Consider the following 23,878-nt stretch of genomic DNA (forward strand, 5'->3'; position numbering starts at 1 on the left):
ATGATTGCTACCCACCTTCACAGGTGATGCCATCGATGTCGCTCAGCTGGTAGCCCCGACGGCAGTAGCACTGATAAGAACCATATACATTAGCACACTCCTGGCTGCAGGGGTTACTTTCACATTCATTCAAGTCTGAAACCAACAAAAATGCATTAATGCAAAGCAATATTTTTCACCTTATTTCTCATATGAATTGTCAAGCAGCTGAATTAATTTCATTTCATTCCTTTCATATCCTGGCTTTCATCCAAGGAGTTCAAGACACCACAAAATGGCTCACCCATTTTTATCCTCACAACGAACCTGGGAGGTGGGTTAGACTGAGATCCAGTGATTGGCCCAAGGCATAGCTGCCAAGTCTCCCGTATTCCCCGGGAAATCCCCTTTTTTCCAGCTGTTCCTAGCTAGAAAAATGGATTCTTCTGTTTTTTCCTGGTTTATTCTGGCGCAGCGGCCATTTTGGAACTGGGCGGAGCATGCTCAGAAGCGACTTTTGATGCTGCTCTGCCCAGTTCCAAAATGGCTGCAGTGCGACTTCTGGCGTGGCGGCCATTTTGGAACTGGGCAAAGCAGCATCAAAAGTCACTTCTGAGTATGCTCTGCCCAGTTCCAAAATGGCGGCAGCACTACTTCCGGTCTGCTACTTCCGCCCGGTCCTTTATTTCTCCGACAGCAACTTGGCAGGTATGGCCCAAGGTCATCCAGTGAACTTCGTGGCTAAGCAAGATTCATTGCTTGAATCTAGGTCTCTCCAGTCCTGGCCTGATAGTCTAGCCATTCCTTCACACTCACACTATAGGGCTGCAATTCTATACACCACACCAGAGTTTCCCAAGGTGGTCAGTATTAATCCCCTGAGGTCAATGAGACTGTGCAGGGGGGTGAATAAAGAGTTGGGGGTCAAAAGGGGGCAAAGGGTGGGGAAAGTAGCTTACAAGGTACAGTGTGATAAAATTAATTAGAAACTATGATCCTCAGAAATAAAGGGCATGGGCATGTACAGAGTGTGCATCCTTTAACAGTGAGGAACATCTGTATTTAATAAGGTTATTCCGCAATCCAACAGTATTCCTTACATTTTGTGTTTTATGATTCCTAGTAATGGCGACTGACTAAATGTTGATTATGTATTGATATTTCTTGACTTAATTTTATTTACATTCCTAAGAATTTGGATTGGGGTCGCTGATAACCTCAAGAAGAGACCAATAAACTCAGACATTCGGGAAACCCTGCTGTACACATGGCCTGGGGGTAAGTTCTACTGAACCCAATGGAATGTACTTTGGGGTAGGCAAGGATACGATTGCACTGTCAATGTTACCACACAGGTAGATGTGATGTGGAGCAGCTAACCTTCACATGACCTCCCATCAGTGGAAAGTTTGAAGCCCATCGTACAGCTGCAGTAATAAGAGCCAGCAGTGTTTTCACATTTGTGAGCACATAAGTGACCGGGGTATCGTCGGCATTCATTAATGTCTACGGAAATAAACATGTCATTCTGAAGATTTCAAGAAATCAGAGAGTTCACAAAAACATTTTAGTCAATTTCTGAATGATTCACACTTCACTATAACTTTGGCTTGAGCACATTATTCTATCTTAAGACTCAATTCATATTGTAGCAAGTCAGTGTGGTAGCCGCTGAAAAGTTGCATCCTAATATCAGAGCCAGGATCTTCACTGGCTCCCAGTATGTTTCTGAGCACAATTCAAAGTGTTGGTGCTGACCTTTAAAGCCCTAAACCAGCCACCCCCAAACTCGGCCCTTCAGCTGTTTTGGGACTACAGTTCCCATAATCCCTGACCACTGGTCGAGTTAGCTAGGGATAATGGAAGTTGTAGTCCCAAGACAGCTGGAGGGCCGAGTTTGGGGATGCCTGCCCTAAACGGCCTTAGCCCAGTATACCTGAAGGAGCGTCTCCACCCCCATTGACCACAGAGATCTAGCTCCAAGGGTCTTCTGCTGGTTCCTTCACTGCGAGAAGCAAAGTTACAAGGAAGCAGGCAGAGGGCCTTCTCGGCAGTGGCGTCCTCCCTGTGGAATGCCCTCCCATCAGATGTCAAGGACATAGAGAGCTCCACAACTATTAGAAGACATCTGAAGGCAGCCCTGCATCAGGAAGTTTTTAATGTTTGATGTTTTACTATGTTTTATATGTACTGTAAGCTGCCCAGAGTGGCTGAGGAAACCCAGCCAGATGGGTGGGTATAAAGAATAAAATTATTTTAAATAATAAAATGTATTGTTGCTGTTGATGGTGATGGTGTTGTCTCCATTGCTATTCTAATGTTATTTCTGTTTATGCAGTTGTTTACTTTGTAATGCTATTTCAATTTCAATTGTTTTGAAATAATGGTGTGTTTTAATGTGGTGTATGCCTTCCTTTGACTTTGTGGTAAAGTGTGGCGTAAAGGTAAAGGGGCCTCATCTCGCTCTATAGGCCGAGGGAGCCGGCATTTGTCCGCAGACAGCTTCCGGGTCATGTGGCCAGCATGACAAAGCTGCTTCTGGCGAACCAGAGCAGCGCACGGAAACGCCGTTTACCTTCCCGCCGGAGCGTTCCCTATTTATCTACTTGCACTTTGATGTGCTTTCGAACTGCTAGGTGGACAGGAGCTGGGACCGAGCAACGGGAGCTCACCCCATCGCAGGGATTCGAACCGCCAACCTTCTGATCAGCAAGCCCTAGACTCTGTGGTTTAACCCACAGTGCCACCTGGGTCCAGAAAAAAGTGTGGCATAGAAATACCTAAATAAAGCAAAATGCTATTGATTTATCTTTTTTTAAGGGTTATATGGGTGAACTAAAGGCAGGGCATGAGCCAATGCATGTCATGTCACTTACCAGCGCAGGTTCTACTGATTCCCTCAAAATAGTAGCCAGCTTGGCATTCACAGCGGTAGCTTCCAGGGGAATTGGCACAAATGTGGCCCTCTCCGCAAGGCTGATTCGGTGGCGAACACTCGTCCACATCTTGTAATACAGAAGGGTTAGAAAAACAATTGGAGGTGAAAGCATTACATGACAAAATAAGAAAAAACAAAAGGGCTCTGGTTCAGGGAACCTACATCCTGGTTTGCGCATGGAGTGCATGGGTTTCCCAACTCATCTCACAACTACATAGACAAGCCATGCCATAGACTAGAGTGCCCTTGGAGCACAGGGGGTGTTTATGTGGTCTAGGGCATTCTTGACGCTGCCATGCCACCTAGGGAAATATTTGCTGACAAATGCTGCCTTGGCCAGTTCTCTATCCTTTTTAAAGTGATCTGCACAAACACTTGGAGGTCTTTTGGTCTTTGGAATGTTAAGTGGCTGCTAGAAATAACTTTTTTTTGGGGGGGGGACTGTTCTTGATCTGTTGTGAGCTATTGTAACTTGGCATTTTATTGCTTTACTGTGTTGATTCCTTTACAAATATTAATGTTGATTTTATTGTTATGCACACACCCAAGGGAACATTCTATAATGCAGCAGACTCCAGCAAAATTTCCATTTGGGTTGAAGTGAGCACACTCAAGAAGCTTTCGTTGAACAGTCAAGCAAACCTGTAAGAAAATTCAAAGCCTTTCTCTGCATTTTGTCCAAGTCCTGGGCACCACAGGCAGACAAGGCCATGCAAATTGCAATACAAACGCTGATTCTTTAGATTCCAGGTTTTCAAGACTCCAGAGATCTGTCTGATACCTGCTCCATGGGTCCAATGAGTACTGCTCAGAGAAACTGCTCCTCAACCTGGGGATCAAGGAGGACTATCCAATCCTTGGGCTGGAAAGACTCCAAGAAAACAGAACCAAAGCTTAGGCAGAGCTTCCAGCCTAATAATTGTAGGCAGGGCTGGGGATAGGGGCACAGCCACTAATAACACTTGGGCTGAGAGAGACAGCACATACCACGGGGCCCCTGTGGATGGCCCTGTATTTCACAGCATTTTTGCTCCCATGGTTCCGAAGCTTCTTTGAGCTCTGCCCTGTGGGGCAATCACTCGGGTACGTATTACACAGCTCCTTAGAGTTTTAAAAAACACCCTTTAGGGCTGGTGAGCATTTCCTTTCCAGGTTTAAAATGAGAAACAGATGGAATTTTAAGAGGTGCTAAACATTTATTTAGGAATATTATGTGTGAGTGCCTGGAGGCGGTTGGAGGATGGATGGCAGCCAACAGATTGAGGTTGAATCCTGACAAGACAGAGGTACTGTTTGTGGGGGACAGGAGGCGGGCAGGTGTGGAGGACTCCCTGGTCCTGAATGGGGTAACTGCGCCCCTGAAGGACACAGGTGCACAGCCTGGGAGTCATTTTGGACTCACAGTTGTCCATGGAGGCGCAGGTCAATTCTGTGTCCAGGGCAGATGTTTATCAGCTCCATCTGGTATGCAGGCTGAGACCCTGCCTGCAGACTGTCTCATCAGAGTGGTGCATGCTCTAGTTATCTCCTGCTTGGACGTGGGGCTACCTTTGAAGGTGACCCGGAAACTACAACTAATCCAGAATGCGGCAACTAGACTGGTGACTGGGAGCAGCCACCAAGACCACATAACACTGGTCTTGAAAGATCTACATTGGCTCCCAGTACGTTTCCGAGCACAATTCAAAGTGTTGGTGCTGACCTTTAAAGCCCTAAATGGCCTCGGTCCAGTATACCTGAAGGAGCGTCTCCACCCCCATTGTTCTGCCCGGACACTGAGGTCCAGTGCCAAGGGCCTTCTGGTGGTTCCCTCGTTGCGAGAAGACAAGTTGCAGGGAACCAGGCAGAAGGCCTTCTTGGTAGTGGCGCCCGCCCTGTGGAACGCCCTCCCATCAGATGTCAAAGAGAAAAACAGCTACCAGATTTTTAGAGGACATCTGAAGGCAGCCCTGTTTAGGGAGGCTTTTAATCTTTAATCGATTATTTTATTCTTCTGTGGGATGCCGCCCAGAGTGGCTGGGGAAACCCAGCCAGATGGGCAGGGTATAAGTAATAAATTATTGTTATTATTACTGTATATAGCACTCAATATTTTTTAGCAAAAAAAAAATCTCTTGGAAAATAGCAGAAGTGAAAATCACATTAAAAAGACTGTTGTGGCTCAGCTCTATTCTAAAATATGACAATTTTAAAAAGGAAACAAAACTGGGAGGGTGTGAGCATTACTTCTTCATGTAATGGACATTTAAGTACTTTTTCATGCAACACCATCCATATGATATGGACTCCCACAGGTTGCAGTAGTGGCTTCTGGCTTAGGTGGCTGTTTGTGAACAGGTCCATCTACAGTGGAACTGAGCTTCTATGTCCAGAGGCAATATACCACCATGCCTGACCTCTCCAGGGGCATCTCTCCAGGAGGAAGGACGCGGGATTAAATGGAGCCTTTGTACCAACCTACACATCTTGTGCCTTCTTCGTTTAGATGGTAGCCTCGCCCACAGTTTGGCACATTCCTCTGGCAAGCGTAAGACCCATCCGTGTTGATGCAAGTCTGTCCAGCAGGACAAGGTACGCTCGCACTCAAGCATTCATTGATATCTGCAACAGTACAGACATTAAATTAAAAGGGAAACTTTTAAGAGCAGAAACACCAACCTTGAAATCTTAACTGAGCATGCTCCCTTGAAAAGACAAAGCATAGGCAGGGACAGCATAAACAGAGGAAATTTCCCAGCGGCAATAGCGGGGCAGCTGTAACAGCTAGCCTCTCAGGAATGACATCCAATTCAATGGTACTCAACATGCCTTACCCATACAGTTGCCCAGTGCATCTTGTATAAAGCCGCTCCTGCACTGTTGCTTGGGTCGGCAACGGAAGGATCCTGGAGTATTCTGACAGATAAAATCGGGGAGGCAGTTATGAGTATCAGTCTCACACTCGTCAATATCTGGTACATCACAAAAGAAAGAATTTGTTAGCGTAAGGCCTTGCAGAGCCATCTTGTCATGCTTCAGACACAAGCAACATTTAAAATTATTATTCTAAAGGTATAACCACACTGCAGGATTAAGGTAGAACTAGATGTTACAGCAGCAAACATGTGGTGCTAAGCCACATTAGTCACTATAACAGGAATCAAGCTGGCAAAGGGCTACACTCTTAAGGACTAAGAGTGGGAGGGCTTATCCTGCCTACGCTACTCTGAAAATGCTCCACAAATTCATTTTCAACTTAGCTGGGTGGGCTTCTAATTTCAGAGCCTAGCATGAGAAAAGGTGTCCTACTTTGTAGCATACACTACAGCAAACACTACTGTACATGTGGCAAACAAGCTTCCTGCATTATGTGTGAACTGGGCCTAACACAGCAAATTTCAAGAGAACAGGATACATTGGTAGCGGCTAAGAACTACAGCAGGCATCCCCAAACTTCAGCCCTCCAGATGTTTTGGACTACAATTCCCATCATCCCTGACCACTGGTCCTCTTAGCTAGGGATCATGGGAGTTGTAGGCCAAAACATCTGGAGGGCTGCAGTTTGGGGATGCCTGAACTACAGCAACCATCTATCTTTCTTGTGATAAGTCTGAAACATACCTTTGCAAAGGTTGTTCTCCGTCAGTTCGTAACCAGTCCCACAGCTGGTCTCCCGCTGACAGCGGAAAGATCCTGCTGTATTGATACAAATTTGTCCAATGGGGCAAGGGTTGGTGAGGCATTCGTTCATATCTAGAAAGAATCAAGGGGAAAATATGTGAAATGGCAACTTTGTCATGCCATATGACCATCAGGAAGTCAAAGTCAAAGAGTGCTCACTGGTGTTCAGGAAGTACCATATTTTTCGCTCCATAAGATGCACTTTTTTCCTCCTAAAAAGTAAGGGGAAATGTCTGTGTGTCTTATGGAGCGAATGTGTGGTCCCTGGAGCCGAATTGCCCAGGGGCAAAAAGCAGATCGTGCTTTTTTTTTTAAGAAAGAGCTGAAGGCTGACGAGGGAAAGAGGGGTGTTGAAAAGAAGCCGCTCAGCAGCTGATTGCAAGAGATTGGGGAGGGAGATAAGGGACTCTAGCTCCCTTCCCGGCCCCTTGCCCAGGCCTCCATTGTTGAATGTTCTGCAGAGGGAGGCTGTTTGTTTCCCCAGCAACATGTGACTGGCTGATTGGATTATCTGTCTGATTAGATTATCAGAAGCTGCAGAACTGTGAGTTGAACAGGATTTTTTCCCTTTGCAAAGTAAACTCAACAACTTTGAGCTGATCCTTTAAAAATGGGGCTTTTCCTCTTTGCAAAAGAAGCTACACAACTGTGAGCTGATTCCCCCCCCCCAAAAAACAGGGCTCTCCCCCTTTCCTCCTCTGAAAACGTCTTATGGTCAGGTGCGTCTTATGGAGCGAAAAATACGGTGGATGATGTGTATGCTTAGGCCCTCAAAGTAACAAAAACTTATTTCTGATGTAATATTCACAAGAGAAAGAAGGAAGGAAAGCAAAACTAAACTTGACGAAGAAAGTCATTCTTCTCCTTTTTGGTTAGATACACTTTATTTCCCTCCAGCTTCCCCAGCTCTGCTGACTTCCTGCCAATCTCATGGCATTTTCTTCAGAGGAAAAGAATCAAATTCCACACACTGCTACTAATCCTCAGCAAAGTAAACCTCATGCCACAACATCTCATCCTGTGGATTCCCTACTGCCCTGGCTGCTGGTGGTGGTGGTGATGGTGGTGGCAGTCGAAGCAAAAAAATTCACAAGATAATGATTTCTGCTTCCCCAAAGCTAAGAAAGCTAAACAACAAATAACTGAGCCACAGCTTGTCTGAACTCAATCTTAAGTAAAATATTATTCTTTTATCCCTCTTATCCTTTCATAAATGTGCAAGTTGCCAGCGTAGTGTAGTGGTTAAGAACGGTGGACTCATAATCTGGTGAACCGGGTTCGATTCCCCGCTCCTCCACATGCAGCTGCTGGGTGACCTGGGCTAGCCACACTTCTCTGAAGTCTCTCAGCCTCACTCACCTCACATAATGTTTGTTATGGGGGGGAGGAGGGGAAAGGAGATTGTTAGCCGCTTTGAGACTCCTTAGGGTAGTGATAAAGCAAGATATCAAGTCCAATCTCTCTCTCTCTCTCTCTCTCTCTCTCTCTCTCTCTGTCCTTTTTCCTCCTATTCAGTTGAAAAATCTGCATCTCATTAGTCAACTGCAAAAGACCCAGTGCATATAATGGAACTCAGTTACACCCATTATGTAATTATAGTTTAATTAGCTTTTAAATGATTATCTTATATATGTTTATAGCTTTCGGTGTTTTATCCATGTTGATTCAGTTTTTGTAAGATGTCCTAGGGAAAAGGTGGGATGAGGAAGAAGAAGAAGAAGAAGATGTATCTTGGTTACAGGGATGCAGGTGGCGCTGTGGTCTAAATCACAGAGCCTAGGGCAGGCATCCCCAAACTTCCCTGACCACTGGTCCTGTTAGCTAGGGATCATGGGAGTTGTAGGTCAAAACATCTGGAGGACCACAGTTTGGGGATGCCTGGCCTAGGGCTTGCTGATCAGAAGGTCAGCGGTTCAAATCCCCACAATGGGGTGAGCCCCCGTTGCTCGGTCCCAGCTCCTGCCAACCTAGCCGTTCGAAAGCACGTCAAGTGCAAGTAGATAAATAGGTACCGCTCCGGCGGGAAGGTAAACGGCATTTCCGTGTGCTGCTCTGGTTTGCCAGAAGCAGCTTAGTCATGCTGGCCACATGACCTGGAAGCTGTATGCTGGCTCCCTCGGCCAATAAAGTGAAATGAGCGCCACAACCCCAGAGTTGTCCGCGACTGGACCAAATGGTCAGGGGTCCCTTTACCTTGGTTACATGTTATATTTGCCACATGAGAGCAGGCGAGTCATGAGAAATTCTAAAAGCTCCTGCACCAGCAGCCAGAGAAAGCTACGCAACAATGAAAGGAGCAGGGGAAATTAGCTTCTACACAGAGACATAAGGCGAGACAAATAAGGGATGAAGAAAAGTGGCCAGTAGCTGATTCTTCAATGTGTTGTGTGTACACACGTCATTTCTATCCTGGGCAGTGTTCTCCACTTCTTAGTGTAATAGGTGGAAATTTAGGAGACCTGGGTTCAAATCCTTACTCAGGTACTGGGCCACCTTGGACCAGTCACTGGTTCCCTATTTTCAAAAAACCCAAGTTCCTTGGAGGAAGGTAGGCTACAAGAAATGCAGTATGGAAAGAATCCTCCTTGAAGTTATATGATGTTCTGTGCACCTCCAAACTCTCTCTCTAAAGCCATGACTTCAAACCTAATGGCTTGAGAGAGAGAAGAACCATAAGGCACTTGCAACACCTGAAGCCCCTCGTGGGCCGTACTCTTACTGATCTAATAACCTGTAGCTGGGGTGAACCACCTCAGGCAGTAGGTGAGTAATTTTCGTCACACACACACACACACACACACACACACACACACACACACACACACACACACTGCTGCATATAGAAAACCCAATGTTGCAGCATCACTTTCCCAGGGAGTTTTCTATGTGCAGGAGTGTGCGCGATTGCTCTTTTATGAAGGAGCACTCAGTGGAGCAAGTTCAATCCTGCATACTGAAGTGGTATCGCTGAGATATACAAGCTTTCTGCTTCACCAAGAACAAGGCTTTATAGTGCTGCCCTCAACACAGCGATACAATGTGTGTGCAAACTCACTCTTAGGTTCTGTTCCTCTCTTGATTTACTCCACAATCTTACTTTGAGTACTTGAACAGCAGGACGCACATAGCCAGAGTTATTTCTCTAAACAAATGACAAAACTGTAAAAGCAAAGCAAATGGCAAGCTTTCTTTACCTTCACAAGTGAAGCCGTCCGGCTGAAGTTGGTAGCCCATAAAGCAAGAGCAGAGAACACTTGAGCCGGAATCCCTACATTGCTGGGTGCAAGGGCCGCCTCCTGCGAAGGAAAACAGCAGTAGATAGATAGTTCTTGTTACAGGTAGGTAGCCGTGTTGGTCTGCCGTAGTCGGAAAGAAAAAAAATCCTTCCAGTAGCACCTTAGAGACCAACTAAGTTTGTCATTGGTATGAGCTTTCGTGTGCATGCACACTTCTTCAGATACCTTTTAAAGTTCATCATTAAGAAACCCAAAGACCAGCATCAAGCATTTGCCCTTTAACAGTATTGTATCTTCCTTAATTTCTTTTGGAGAAAACAAACAACAAACTAAAAATTAGTGGTTCTAAACCAGAACAGAATACTCTTGTGTTTCCACTATTATGTGTATCCTAAATTTGCATTGTTCACTCAAGGTAAGCCCAAAATGGAAAGAGGGGCCTGTTAATGGGATGGTTGACATCATTCATGAAATCATAGAACTGTAGTGTTGGAAGGGTCACCAAGGGTCATCTAGTCCAACCCCCTGCAATGCAGTGCACATGAAATGGCAATGCTGACTATACCTAGCAGTCTGCATGCATTGCCAACAAAATAGAGCTAAGCTGCTGTGGAGGACTTGTAATGTGCCTTCTACACAGCCCACTCAACCAAAAAATGGTAGACAATATTAATTTTACAGGGTGTCTGACTAAAGGCTTAAGAGTGACATTTGTATTAGGAGCAAACTATGCAGTATGGACAAATGCAGTAGAGCTGGGATGGCTCAGTCAATAAAGCAAGACACTCCTAATCTCAGGGTCATGGGTTCGGGCCCCATGTTGGGCAAAAGATTTCTGCATTGCAGGGGTTAGACTAGATAGCCTTGTGGTCCCTTCAACTCTAAGATTCTATGATTGTAGTGGTTTCTCAGTGAGCTGGGAGGCCCCTGAACAGATTCAGTCACAAACTCACAAGCTGGTCTGACAAACAGCTTCTCTCTCTCAGCCCTGCCCCACAAATTAGTAAATTACCTCTGCAGCGGTCATTAAGGTAATGATCCTCATTATCAACTTCCACTGGTGATACTGCATCTTGAGGGAGAAAAAAAGCCAAACATTAGGAGAGTGAGAGAGAAAGGTTAAGCCTACTAGAATAAAATGGCCCTTTGTCCTGTTATTTAGAATGGATCTTGGTGTATGAAGTCTTGTTTATGACTCTGTTTTAAATCCGAGGTTTATATGACCATTTGTAACAGGTCAATTACCACACAGTGACTTCTGCCAGACATTTTCTGGTAAAGGTCTTTGACTGAGAATTAAACAAGGACAAGGGGTCATCTAAAAAGTCCTGAGAATTGCCATGAACTTCAGCCGCACAGGTTGCTTCTAAATATTTGCACAGGCAACCGAAGTTAAAATGACTCCAAAAGCAGACTCCGTAAGTATTGTTGAACATGATCAGAGTTATTTGGTAACAGAGTTATTTGAGTTATAATGATAAAACAGTTTTGCTGGGCTACAAGGAAGATTTTTAAAAGCAGGTTTGTGGGATAATACTGACCCTTAAAACCAGTTATTACACTATTAAGGAGAGCTAGTAATTTGTCTCTTTAAAAAATAGATTTTTTTTGTTTTGTTTTTTTCCACTCTGTATGCTCCTTTCTCACAAATGGACAGAATGGTTCTGAATTAAGTGTCTGTAGGCTAGGCAAGGAGAGTAACAAAACAGTAACAAAAACAACATTTTGTGAGGTCACTTTGACCACTAGTTCTTTTTGTTTCTTTGGCATTCCATGAGATTTAAGGGCAAGAGATTGGGACGCCACATGGCAATGCAAGCCTCATAATGGTTAAGGATTACCTAGAACATGGAGTTGTTAAAGATTTAGATAAAAAGGGAGCTCTCTCTCTCTCTCTCTCTCTCTCTCTCTCTCTCTCTCTCTCTCTCTCTCTCTCTCTCTCTCTCTCTCTCTCTCTCTCTCTCTGCTTCTTTCGGCATTGCTGTGGCACATTGAAACTCCAGCTTGGCAGAGAGTGAAACAAAACACTGACCGGTGGCTTGTGCAGTGGTGAACCACACCAATAGCAGCAACCTGATCAAGCAACTTTTGAAGGCGTTGTTTAGGAACGCACAGGCCACCTGAACCCTCTGAGCAGATATTTCATAGAGCAACCACAGAAGTGGCAGTTTGCTCCCCACTAAGGCTGTGTCAACATGAACCCGTTTGCAGAAAATGTAATTGTCCTTAACCCAGAATCATTCGTGCTCATTTTCAACATGCTGCTTTCAAGCTAATTGATTCTAGATGTGCTCACAAGGGTGATGTGTTTACTTGGCATGCATGTTAAAGCCCTTCCCTTGGTGAGGTTGTCCATGTATTTTCCTCCCTGCACATGCCCTGGGTGAATGAAGAAGGAAGTGGCGACTGTGGTCTTGGTATAAACCCATCCACAATGTCATTGGGCAGCTATGGAGACATACCTCCCTCACAAGGTCCATTGCACATTGCAGGGAGTTTTACAAGAATGGAGTTTTGCAAGAATGGCTAATCTAGAGCAGAGGTCAGTGTTGGTGCTGACCTCTAAAGCCCTAAATGGCCTCAGTCCAGTATACCTGTCACGGTGGCCGGAGTAGGCTACTTCAGAGTAACGACTCTACACAGCTCTGCATTTTATCTTTTATTGGTGCTGAGTATTTACAGTGCTGATGGCAGTGCTATTTACAAAGACACATCTGTTCAGCTTGAATCAGAACCTCCAAGTGGCTTTTGGCGCGTCTTGCGCCAGCATAACAACTTGGGGAGACCCATCCTCTTCCCCCGACGCTTTCTGCGCAGTTCCGGAGTTGGGGGGACTGGTCTGCCCCCCTTCCTTCCCCCTTCCTGTCCCACCTGGGACGATGGCTCTTCTACCCTGCCAGAGCCTTGGACACCACTTCCTGTTTCCCCACTTGAGCTGGAGCTTTCCCTCTTTTCAGCCTCGCTCGGGGCTGGGCTGGAGCTCAGGAGGGGAGGGGCTTCGCGATATCCCTTGCCCCTCACAATACCTGAAGGAGCGTCTCCACCTCCATCATTCTGTCCGGACACTGAGGTCCAGCACCGAGGGCCTTCTGGCAGTTCCCTCGTTGCGAGAAGCCAAGTTGCAGGGAACTAGGCAGAGGGCCTTCTCGGTGGTGGCGCCTGCCCTGTGGAACGCCCTCCCAACAGATGTCAAAGAGGAAAACAACTACCAGACTTTTAGAAGACATCTGAAGGCAGCCCTGTTCAGGGAGGCTTTTAATGTTTAATAGATTACTGTGTTTTATTTTCTGTTGGAAGCCGCCCAGAGTGGTGGGGTATAAATTAAAAATTATTATTATTATTATTATTATTATTATTATTATTATTATTATTATTCAATGCACTGTTCTGGGGTGATGCTGGAGCCCCAACACCGACTTCTCTTTGGTGTGTGCATCAGCAGAAAGTGAGGCAGTGATGAAGCCTCACCACTGGCCACTCCCTCAGGTGAGCTAAGTATGTACTGTACTCAGGTGTGTAAACTAGGCCAGGATCTGCCCCTAAAACCCTTGCAGTGTACAGAGGATATGTGGGAATGCCTAAGCAAGACAAGCCGATTTGGAAGGTGTTCCCTGATGGGAGACGATTTAAAACCCCCAGCTCTGAGACATCAACCATTTCTGCACATGGTGAATTCCTAGCACAATCTCATTAAATCTCATTAGTTCTGAACTGAACTAAATCTGAAACAATTCCACTATCTGTATTTCAAAAATAAAGTTGTGCTGGTGTGTGTGTGTGTGTGTGTAACTTACCCAGTTCTTTGTTAGGATCATCAACACTTAATGTGTCAGAGTTTTCTTGCCCCTCAACACAGCAAGCTCGGAAGACCAAACCACACTGGTATCCCATCAGGAGGCTCTGCTCACAGCTGTTCCCTTGCTTTTGGGCCACCTTCCCCATAAAGCAGCAATAACAACATTTCTGCCAAAACGCAATACAGACATTATCAATGAGCTTTATAGTATTGTATTAGCAGCCACATTCAGGTTCCCTTTTGCAGCACAGGGGCCCCTCAGGTTGGATGCCACTCTAAACCGTGTCCTCTCCTCTTTCCCTCAGTCCTCCCCCCTCCCCTGGTGTTCATCACATCATATATTTATTTAAAAAATATTTCTATATGGATATAAGTTCTCATAATGTATTTTTTGGGGGGGAGTCTCTGGGGAAATTGAAAGGAGTTGTGGTATAATGTAATATAATAAGAATAATTTGTATTACTGTACATTTCCCAACATATATTTCACAAACAACTAAAATTCAACCTGTGGTATATTTAATACATTACCAAAGGCCTATATGTTGCTCTCAGTCCAGTGGTTCCCTCCAGAATATTTTCTCTCCCACTCCATACATTATTTTTGCTTCTTTGATGCCCACTTAATACATATACAAGAACAGATCTTAACTATGACTTTAAAAAATAATAATCTTCATATAAACACAATAGGAGAGAAATGGTAAATCGCATTTTGATGGACAGTAGAGATAAATAATATAAATGACTAGATGGCTGTGGCTGGTGGACAAGTTGTAAGTTAGGCTTGGACGAAGCACTGAAATAACAGCAGCCCTTCACCACTCTTCTAACCATCCATGGATACTCAACTCATGATGAGATGTCAATGCAACGAGATTTCCCCCACCTTCACCACCAACTGGTGCGTTCCACTACACGGGAAACTCTCGATGTGCTGAGGATCCCAATTATTTTTGTTTATTACATTTAAATCTTGCCTTTGTTCTGTGATGGACACCAAAGTAGTCTCCCATCTGGCTCCTGACCAGATTCAGACCTGCTTAGTTTCACCCAGGTTGGTGCATTAATCTATTTCACGCCCTAGAACCAATTCTGGGGCAGAGGAGACACAGGGAAGGTTATTTTGGGTAGCAGCCGCACATCAGCCATAATATTTAATTCCAGTATAAGAAAGAGCAGCATAAAGCTTTGTAATCTCAACAATGGGTGATATTACCAAACACCAGCAGCGTCGAGAAGCAAACATTAAGGGGTTACCACAAGAGCGCTCTTGCTTGTTGACTTAAACAATGTTGTAGGCGGAAGTATAAGGGAAAACTTAAGAATTACAATGTTTTAGACAACACCATTCATCTAATGTGGGGTACTGGCCAGGTGCCTTAGGGCACACCCAACCTAGATGCTACACACTGTAGGGGAATAAATATAAATATATTAAATATAACATAATAAAGGGCAAGCTGCCTCCTCCTATCAATCTTCTTACTGAGGAGCTGATACGATTCCCAGAATGCCAGGTTCCAGAAACACTGTGGAAAGCTAGACTCCAGGAGGCTTGAATACATAGCTGTGCCTAAGAGGTTAAATTCTGAGCCTTAATTCAAGACAAACGATTGTTATCAAATAATGGCAACTCTGAAATCTCACCTTAATGACTTTGTCTTCACAGGTAGTATTGCCTTCATCGGAATCACAGTCTTCATGCTTGCTGGCGATCGCTATTCCTGCTGTGCAACGCAGCTCTTCCAGTTGATTGAGGCAGCATTGTTCCTGAGCTATGCTACGGATAAGTAAAAAAGAATGGGAGCGGAGGGTGGGTGTGTCTGAGGCTAAGCACATAAAGGCTTATATGGTAATATTTGCCTCAAGCCAATCTCAGCATCTTCAGACAGTCCACAAGCTGTAGCCAAGGCTTCTTTCTCATGGCTTATGGTTTGTCTGGAGGAGACAAACCATGAACCCAAGTTCAGACAATACACTAAGCCCAAACTATAGTTTAGCTTGCAGCAGCACAACAATAGCAAGACCAGAGGAAGAACAAAGTGGTCATGATTTCCGCTTGAAGAGGTCGATAAATTGTGGTTTGGCTTAGTTTTATGTGTGAACTGGGCCAGTGAAATCTATATTTAGTTAGGCTTTACTGAGAGTTTAAAAGCAAAGTATGGAGAGGTAGGGAAACTGCCCTGAAGATGTTTATGATAATGATTAGTGTCACACCTGCCCTGAGTTAGAAAAAAACATAGTTTTAAATTGGCTGACATCTGCTTTCAGCCAAGTATGGTTAGTACTCAGGGCAGCTTAGTGTGGGCAAGAGAAACAGGGAGCGGGGGTTCATAAGAGAGCAGGGCAGGAGGATACATGAGCCTGAGTTGTGTTCCTGATTTCTTAATCTTGGTTAAGAGATCACGAAACCATACATCTGCACCAAACCAGCTACACAACCTGGTTTGTTGATAAAGTTTGGTTTTAGTTTAATTAAGGTTAGCTGGTGTAATACCTCCAAATGTTCCTGGACTACAGCTTCCATCATCCATGACCATTGGCCATGCTAGCTATGGATGATGGGAATTGTAGTCCAACAACACCTGAAGAACTTCACATTGGCTCTTCCTGGTTTAGATACATACATAACACCAAGCAACATAATCTGTAGTTAAATCTTATGTATTATATCCAGCTAAGTCACATGTAGAGCAGACCTACTGAAAGCAATGAAGTGACAAACTAAGTGCATTGGTCTACTCAGAGTATAGCTTGTTGTTGTTGTTTAGTCATGTCCGACTCTTCGTGACCCCATGGATCATAGCACACCAGGCACTCCTGTCTTGCACTGCCTCCCGCAGTTTGGTCAAACTCATGTTGGTAGCTTCGAGATCACTGTCCAACCATCTCGTCCTCTGTCGTCCCCTTCTCCTTGTGCCCTCCTTCTTTCCCAACATCAGGGTCTTTTCCTAGGAGTCTTCTCTTCTCATGAGGTGGCCAAAGTATTGGAGCCTCAGCTTCAGGATCTGTCCTTCCAGTGAGCACTCAGGGCTGATTTCCTTCGGAATGGATAGGTTTGATCTTCTTGCAGTCCATGGGACTCTCAAGTATAGCTTAGTTGGGTTCAATTCTTGGACAGGCCATACATCTCTTTCCCAACCCTCTCAATACTAACAAAGCGAGTTCTCCCCGTAAGGAGAGCTCGGGTTGCGGAAGGGTTAACAAGACATTCCCGGGTTTGTTGGGCGGGTCAGTTTGGATGGCCACATGATTGGTGGTTTTGCTGTTGCTAGGGAAATTGTTATGTTGCAAGTGTTTGATTGACAGCCATAGCAGTATATATCCTTGGGAAGCAGTTTATGTTTCACTTTCGGTGCTTACAACGGATCTCCTGCCCTCCCTCCCTATATTTAGGGGTTCTTTGCCCTTGACATTGCTATGCCTGTCATGGGGGTCACCTGTTTTGGAGCAGGGGCCTGGTAGGAAATTTTGTCCACTTGGCTGATTGGCTGGTGCCTTGAGGTTTTTGCCTACTGCGTAGCAAATTGTCACAACTTATAAGGTTGCGGTTAGGCATTGGTTCAAATTGGATGGGGAGGGGTAAGGATTTGGCTGGGCCTGGCCCTCAAAATTGCTGCTGCCTTTAGGGGTATTCCGTTAAAGGAATCCTGGGGCTCCACATGTTTGTCCGTACCCCCGGTAGGGGCTAGGACCACGCATGAGCCTCGGGGAGCATCTGAGGGAGGGGTGAAGGGCGTGGCTCCCTGCCCTGTCCTTTCTCAGAGGGTGCTCACCTTCTGGCTTCCATAGTTCGCTAGCGGGAGTCAGATCTGTCCCAGGCGGGGGGCAGATGGCGGGAACCAATGCCTAAGCAACCACTCACATTAGTTGTATTTAAAGAAAGTTGTGGCCAAACTAAAAAACCTTAAACTTAAATTCTGAGTGATGTGTGAGTTATTGGTACCACGACACGCAACATACTTTTTTAAAAAAGTAAGTCTTTGTCCAACGAATAAAGCCAACCCAGAGATCTTTAAAGAAACAGAATTGTGGGCTTTTACTTCACCTCTTCATCAGATTTACAATTAGCAGAGAAAGCCTGCATTCTTGTTCATTAAATGAACTGTAGCTCCAGAACTCTTTCATGTCTTCTGCTATCCCCTCCAGAGGGTGAATGCTTAAAAACAGCATGAATTTCCTAATTGCATCTGGACTGTTCTTATTTCCCTTTCATTCATTTCCATAAAAACCATTCAAAGTGCAAGCTATAACTTAAGGGGGGAAATTCCTCTAGCACCAATCTAGTTTTATGTGGTTAGGAGGGAAGTCCCTTGCCCATCTCATTTCCATCATTTCCCAGAGAACATTGTGATTAAATAAGGAACTTGCTAAGTTGGTATTTAGCATTTCAACATTAAATACAAAAGGAGGGACCTGCTGCTCTTTTCAACAAACTCATTTATGGAAATCTATTTGAACAGGGTGTTTACAGGGGACGTGTAAGCAATATCAGCCTAATTCTCTGTAAGGCGGTAAACCTATTCTAGCTCAAGTTTCTCTCTGACGTGCCAATTTTTCATCCCCAGAAGGATTTTAATGGGGGGGTTTGGGGTTGGGGGCGGTTGCACAGAGGAACACTCATTCTTAGCGGACCTCAGCTTCAATTTGTACAAGTGGTACAGCCAAGTCACCAATATACCACCTTGGCAACAAACAGGGCCGTAGCTAGGGGGTGGCGAGGTGGGCCCCTGCCAGGGGTACAGGCAATGGGGGGGCGCAAAATTGGCTTAAAATATGTCCATAAATATAAAAATTGATTACTGCCTCATAAGAAATTGTTTTAAATAGAGGGTGAATTGAATGGGGGGTGGATTGGAGGAGAGGCGGAAAGAATTTGTCTGTGGCTAGGGGGGCGCAATCTGGATGGTTCTGCCAGGGGAGCAAGATCACCCAGCTACGTCTCTGGCAACAAACATGCCCATTATGTGACGTTAAAGGAGTAGCACTTGTAATAACCTAGGCCCAGGTGAAACCCGTGTGCTGGTGGCAATCTCGTATGTGGAGTGGAGAAGTGAGCTCCCCTCCACATTACATCAAAATACAGGAGTGATATGGAGCCTTGAATGCAGAGCCCAAAGGCACAACAACTGGGTTTGCATGGTTTTTAGGCTGAAAGATGCTGTAAATGAGGGTCCGGGCAGCCCCAAGATCACACATTCTTAGTTAAAACAGTTATATACCATGTTGACTATGTACAAAGTGACCTTAAAAAGTAAAGAAATTTAACAATATAAAACACAGTTCAAGCGATAATAATATTTAACAAAGTATGACTACCCCCCAGGGAGACAAACTACTGCAGTGCCACCCATGTGGTGCCATGTGACTTGAGGCACCAAGAGGAGCTTGGCTGCATTCCTCAATTTGATTTCTCAACAGGTTTTCCCCTTTTCCTGCCCCTGTGTATGTTTCATCTTTTTAAATTTTTATTGTTATTCAAGCAACTTCAAATCAAGTTAAGTTTTATCTGTCAACCACTTTGTGGAGGAGGACATATTCAATGCCAATATAAATGCAAAAATTCACCAAGTACTAGCAGGCAGGATTGCAAAACACATTCTTTCCATTCTTAAAAAGAAATCTAGTCAGGACATCTACAATTACAAATCTGAAAAGCAAGACAACAAATATTTCCCCCGAAAAAGGTTCTTTTCAGAGTGCTGTTTATAGATTGGGCAGGAGGCCCCTATTTTTCCACTAAAGGCTGCTCTCATGGAAAGAAGTCATCTGTTGCTATAACAACAAGCAGGCAAGCTGCTTTGAAGAATACCTGCATTCTTTGGAATCAGGATGTGATGGCAGAGAACTACAGTCTCTCTTTTGACTTGCCCATTCATATCCACGTGAGCAGCAGCTCTCCACTGAAGTTTCTGCAGAAAGAAAAAACAATTGTGTTTTATAAGCACTCAGGAAATAAAATTAAAAAATTCCTTCAGTAGCACCTTAAAGACCAACTAAGTTTTTATATTGCTATGAGCTTTCATATGCATGCACAGATACACTGAAACAGAATCCACCAGACCCTTATGTATATTCAGAGGGTGGGGGGGGGGATGATGGGAATGGGTGATGGGCTGATAGGAGTGGTAAACCTGTTGATGACTGTTAACGACTGTTAATGACTGCAATTGGTCTTGCGGGGGGGGGGAGCAAGGGCTGAGGTGCTAAGGAAAGCTTGATCATGTATAATGAGATAAGAATCCTATGTCTTTGTTCATCCCAGGTGGCTCCATGGTTTTAAGCTTGCTAATGAGTTGCAATTCAGCAAGTTCTCTTTCCAGTCTGTTTCTGAATTTTTTCTGTAATAAAACAGCTGCTTTGAGATCTTGTATAGAATGTCCTGGGAGAACAAAGTGTTCGCCTACTGGTTTCTCTGTCTTGTGATTCCTGATGTCAGATGTATGTCCATTTATCCTTTGGCATGGGGTTTGGCCTGTTTGTCCAATATAGAGAGCTGAAGGGCACTGTTGGCATTTGATGGCATAAACAATGTTAGAAGATGAGCAATTAAATAGTCCTGAGATGGTATGTTGTATGTTGTTGGGGCCAGTAATGTGTTGTCCAGGTGTTGTCCAGGTGTTGCCAGTAATGGTGTTGTCTCAGGAAATGACATTGAGGAATCAGAGTTGTAGCGTTGGAAGGGATCCCGAGGGTCATCTGTCCACCCCCTGCAGAGGCGGAGCTAGCTGCTCTCGCACCCAGAGGGTGGGCACCCAAGGGCGGGGCAAGCGAAGAGCGTCACAGGGGGGTGCCACCCATGGCCAGTGTCACAGGAGGGCAGCACTGCAATGTCACACACACACACCCCAGGGATGACACCCGGGGCGAGCCGCAGCCACCGCACCCCGCTTCCTCCACCAGTGCCCCCCTGCAATGCAGTTACAACACTATTCTCTTTCCTTTTCTTCTACCCCATTTCATAATTATCTCCCAAGGAACCTGTATCGAAAATATAGAAATTATATAGAAATATATAATTTCTAACCTTAACAGAAAAGGATGCCATGGTGTGGAATATACAAATAAGTTGCATGAAAATGCATCTAATTAAGTGGGCTCAAATCAAAGGCCTTACTCCATAAGCAATGTATTTTCCTATGAAGACATATGTATGCTAGTTTTTATCAACCAAGAGGGGCAAGGGTCTAGAGCAGGCATCCCCAAACTTTGGCCCTCCAGATGTTTTGGACTACAATTCCCATCTTCCCCGACCACTGGTCCTGTTAGCTAGGGATCATGGGAGCTGTAGGCCAAAACATCTGGAGGGCCGCAGTTTGGGGATGCCTGGCCTAGAGCCCAAGTCCCTGACTGATCCAAGCACTTGGTCCACATCCTCCAGCCTTACTGACTGCAACACCCAATACAAGAGAACTAGAGAGTGCTCTGGACACCCCATGAGATTCCCCTGCTATAACAGCAGCGGCAAGATCTCTGTGAATGCAAGTGATTTTATCCTCAAAATGCCTTGCGAGCTACCATTGGTTCTACCACCTCTTTGGGGCCAGACTGTAAAAGGCCCCATACAACCCGGAAAAGCTCTGCCAGGTGACATAATGAGAGTGCAATGGAGGCAGCAAAGTGTGCCATCTTTGCTGCCTTCACTGACTCTACAAAGGTTCGATGCTAAGCCCTCGCCAGTGTTCAGTTGCATTCTGCTGGATCTTTTCTCCACTTGTCTTTGAGTGGTCTCCCAGTTTGTTGGGAGCCGAACCTGAGCCTGTTGCCAACCAGCTTTATTGTGTGACCTAATGAATGAAGAAAAATGTCTCTGTGGTCCTCTTTTAAACTGCTTTCAACTGTATATCTGAGATATAATCATAAAAATGCTGTTACTGCTCTTAGATTGAAATAATGCAGGATGTGGAAGAAGCACCCTAGCACAACAGTAAAATCTTAGGAAATCAAGATTAATTAAAAGCTATTTTTAAATAAAAAATGCAGAAGTGAAAAGACAGAACATACATGGGAAATTAAGGAATTTAAAATTACAAAGAAAAAGAAAGTAACTATACAGCTGACAAAAATATCAAAAGGAAAAATAATACCAAAAAGAACTAAACTGCACAGGCTGCAATCCTGAACGCTGTTAAGCTGCTTAAATCTGGGCATTTAAGCAGCCTGTGTGTACATTGCAACCTTAGTTAGTTATTTGGACTTCAGATTATTTGTGGACAATGGCCAGGTCTAGCAAAATAAACACAGTTAATGAGCAACAGGATTACAGACATACTTAATATTTCATGCACAAAAGTTCACTACACAGCAGGAACATTAGAACTAATAAATGAGTCACTCTAATTGTTATTTTTTAAAAAACTTATGGCAGTCTTACAACTGGTTCAAATCACTGTCTAGGCTGGCCAAAACTCCAGCTGAAAGAATTTCAGTGACATTGGATTAGAGCTTCAAGTAACTCCAAAGTGTGCAATACGCAAGATGTCAGTCTGTAGGCATTACAACAGCCATCTTCCTTCTATCATACCATTCCAAAATTATGAATATTCTGCTGCAAATCTTATGTCAAGCTGCCCTTGACAGTTGTGGTTGCGTGTAAGATGTTGAAACTGATCAGATGACCTGAATTTGCAATCTTGGCTGAGAGAAAAGTCTAGCCTTAAGAAAAAAGCAGACAGGAATGCCGCAGAAGAATTAGCCCCATATCATATACAGTGGTGCCTCGCTTAACGAATGCCCTGCTTAACGAAATTTTCGCTTAACGAAAGGATTTTTTGAGCGGAGATTGCCTCGCTAGACGAATTCATTTTATGAAAAATTCATCTAGCGAATCGCGGTTTCCCATAGGAATGCATTGAAATTCAATTAATGCGTTCCTATGGGCAAAAAAAAAATTCAAAAAAATTTCAATGCATTCCTATGGGATTCGCTAGACGAATTTTTTGTTATAAGAAAAGACCCATGGAACGAATTAAATTCGTCTAGCGAGGCACCACTGTACAGTGGTAACTCGGTTTACGAACTTAATCTGTTCCGGAAGTCCGTTCTTAAACAAAAACCGTTCTTAAATCAAGGGGCGCTTTCTCTTCCACCGTTTGGATTCCCTTCTTAGACCGAGGTAAAGTTCCCAAACCAAAACACTATTTCCGGAATTTGTAAACCAAATTGTTCTTAAACCGGACTGGTCTTAAACCAAAGTACCACTGTATACATGTCCATCAAAGCCCCATATATTATAAAAATATATCAAACAAACTGGGGGCCTTTCTCATGCTACCAGGGTTCAAATACTTGAGCCAGCCTGGGTAGCCAGATAAAATTTGTGGTTGCAATGACCCCAAGAGTGGATGATACAATCTTGCATCTAGTAGGGTTGCCATATGTCCTCTTTTTCCAGGACACACCCCTTTTTCATTAACATGTAAAATGAGTCATCATAGTGATCCATAGTTAAAAGAAGTCGGCAAATGTGTCCTCTATCTTGCTCTTCTAAATATAGCAACCCAAGCATCTACTGCCATCTTGAGTGCGCCAAACAGAGAGCAGGCATGCACATAAAACATCTATTTCATGCTGATTGTCAGGAGCAGGTTGGCAATGAATCACAAGTTAACTTTTATTCAAAGAAACATGGTCAACTCAGGCCTAGTGAGGCCAGGCCTAGTGAGCACAGCAACTCATCCCGGTAGATTGTGCCCCTATGAAGAAGAAGAGTTTGGATTTGATATCCTGCTTTATCACTACCCGAAAGGGTCTCAAAGCGGCTAACATTCTCCTTCCCCTTCCTCCCCCACAACAAACACTCTGTGAGGTGAGTGAGGCTGAGAGACTATTGTGACTAGCCCAAGGTCACCCAGCAGCTGCATGTGGAGGAGCGGGGAATCGAACCCGGTTCACCAGATTACGAGTCTACCGCTCTTAACCACTACACCACACTGGACCCCACCTTCCCACAGTTCCCTAAGTCTTCTACTCCCCCGGGTCCGTCCCAGGCAATCTGAGACTTAGTCGCCTTGTTTGTTTTGGCTTCACCATCTTCATACCCCTTCTGGTTCTGAGATACCAGGAGGGAGGAAATCGGGTCACAGCACGAGGGGGAGACCCCCTGGCTTCTTCACCAGCCTGACTCATCTCTGCCTCCGATTCTGGATTGCTCTCTACCACAGATTCTTCCTGCTCACTAAACCCTGTTACCTTTTCAGCTTCTGATACCTCCTCCTCCCAGTCGTCTCCCTCTGACCATTCATCGTCCTCCTACTACCAATCCCA

The 23,878-nt window shown here is 44.7% G+C and overlaps 1 protein-coding gene across 2 annotated transcripts in view; it reads right to left on the reverse strand.

Annotated features, from left to right (window-relative positions):
* Nucleotides 1–23,878, reverse strand: part of FBLN1 (fibulin 1) — a 65,714-nt gene that overhangs the window by 35,836 nt on the left and 6,000 nt on the right. For both annotated transcript variants that reach the window (XM_035137885.2, XM_035137886.2), the window contains exons 2-12: nucleotides 19,425–19,524; nucleotides 15,260–15,392; nucleotides 13,608–13,776; nucleotides 10,826–10,885; nucleotides 9,772–9,873; nucleotides 6,518–6,649; nucleotides 5,731–5,868; nucleotides 5,375–5,518; nucleotides 2,856–2,984; nucleotides 1,360–1,485; nucleotides 16–135 (exon numbers count right to left, since the gene is read on the reverse strand). In XM_035137885.2, coding sequence (XP_034993776.2) covers nucleotides 16–135; nucleotides 1,360–1,485; nucleotides 2,856–2,984; nucleotides 5,375–5,518; nucleotides 5,731–5,868; nucleotides 6,518–6,649; nucleotides 9,772–9,873; nucleotides 10,826–10,885; nucleotides 13,608–13,776; nucleotides 15,260–15,392; nucleotides 19,425–19,524 — 1,353 coding nt within the window. The remainder of the gene's footprint in view (nucleotides 1–15; nucleotides 136–1,359; nucleotides 1,486–2,855; nucleotides 2,985–5,374; nucleotides 5,519–5,730; nucleotides 5,869–6,517; nucleotides 6,650–9,771; nucleotides 9,874–10,825; nucleotides 10,886–13,607; nucleotides 13,777–15,259; nucleotides 15,393–19,424; nucleotides 19,525–23,878) is intronic.

The sequence above is a fragment of the Zootoca vivipara genome, chromosome 5 (genome assembly GCF_963506605.1).
Source record: "Zootoca vivipara chromosome 5, rZooViv1.1, whole genome shotgun sequence".
Taxonomy (NCBI): Eukaryota; Metazoa; Chordata; class Lepidosauria; order Squamata; family Lacertidae; genus Zootoca; species Zootoca vivipara.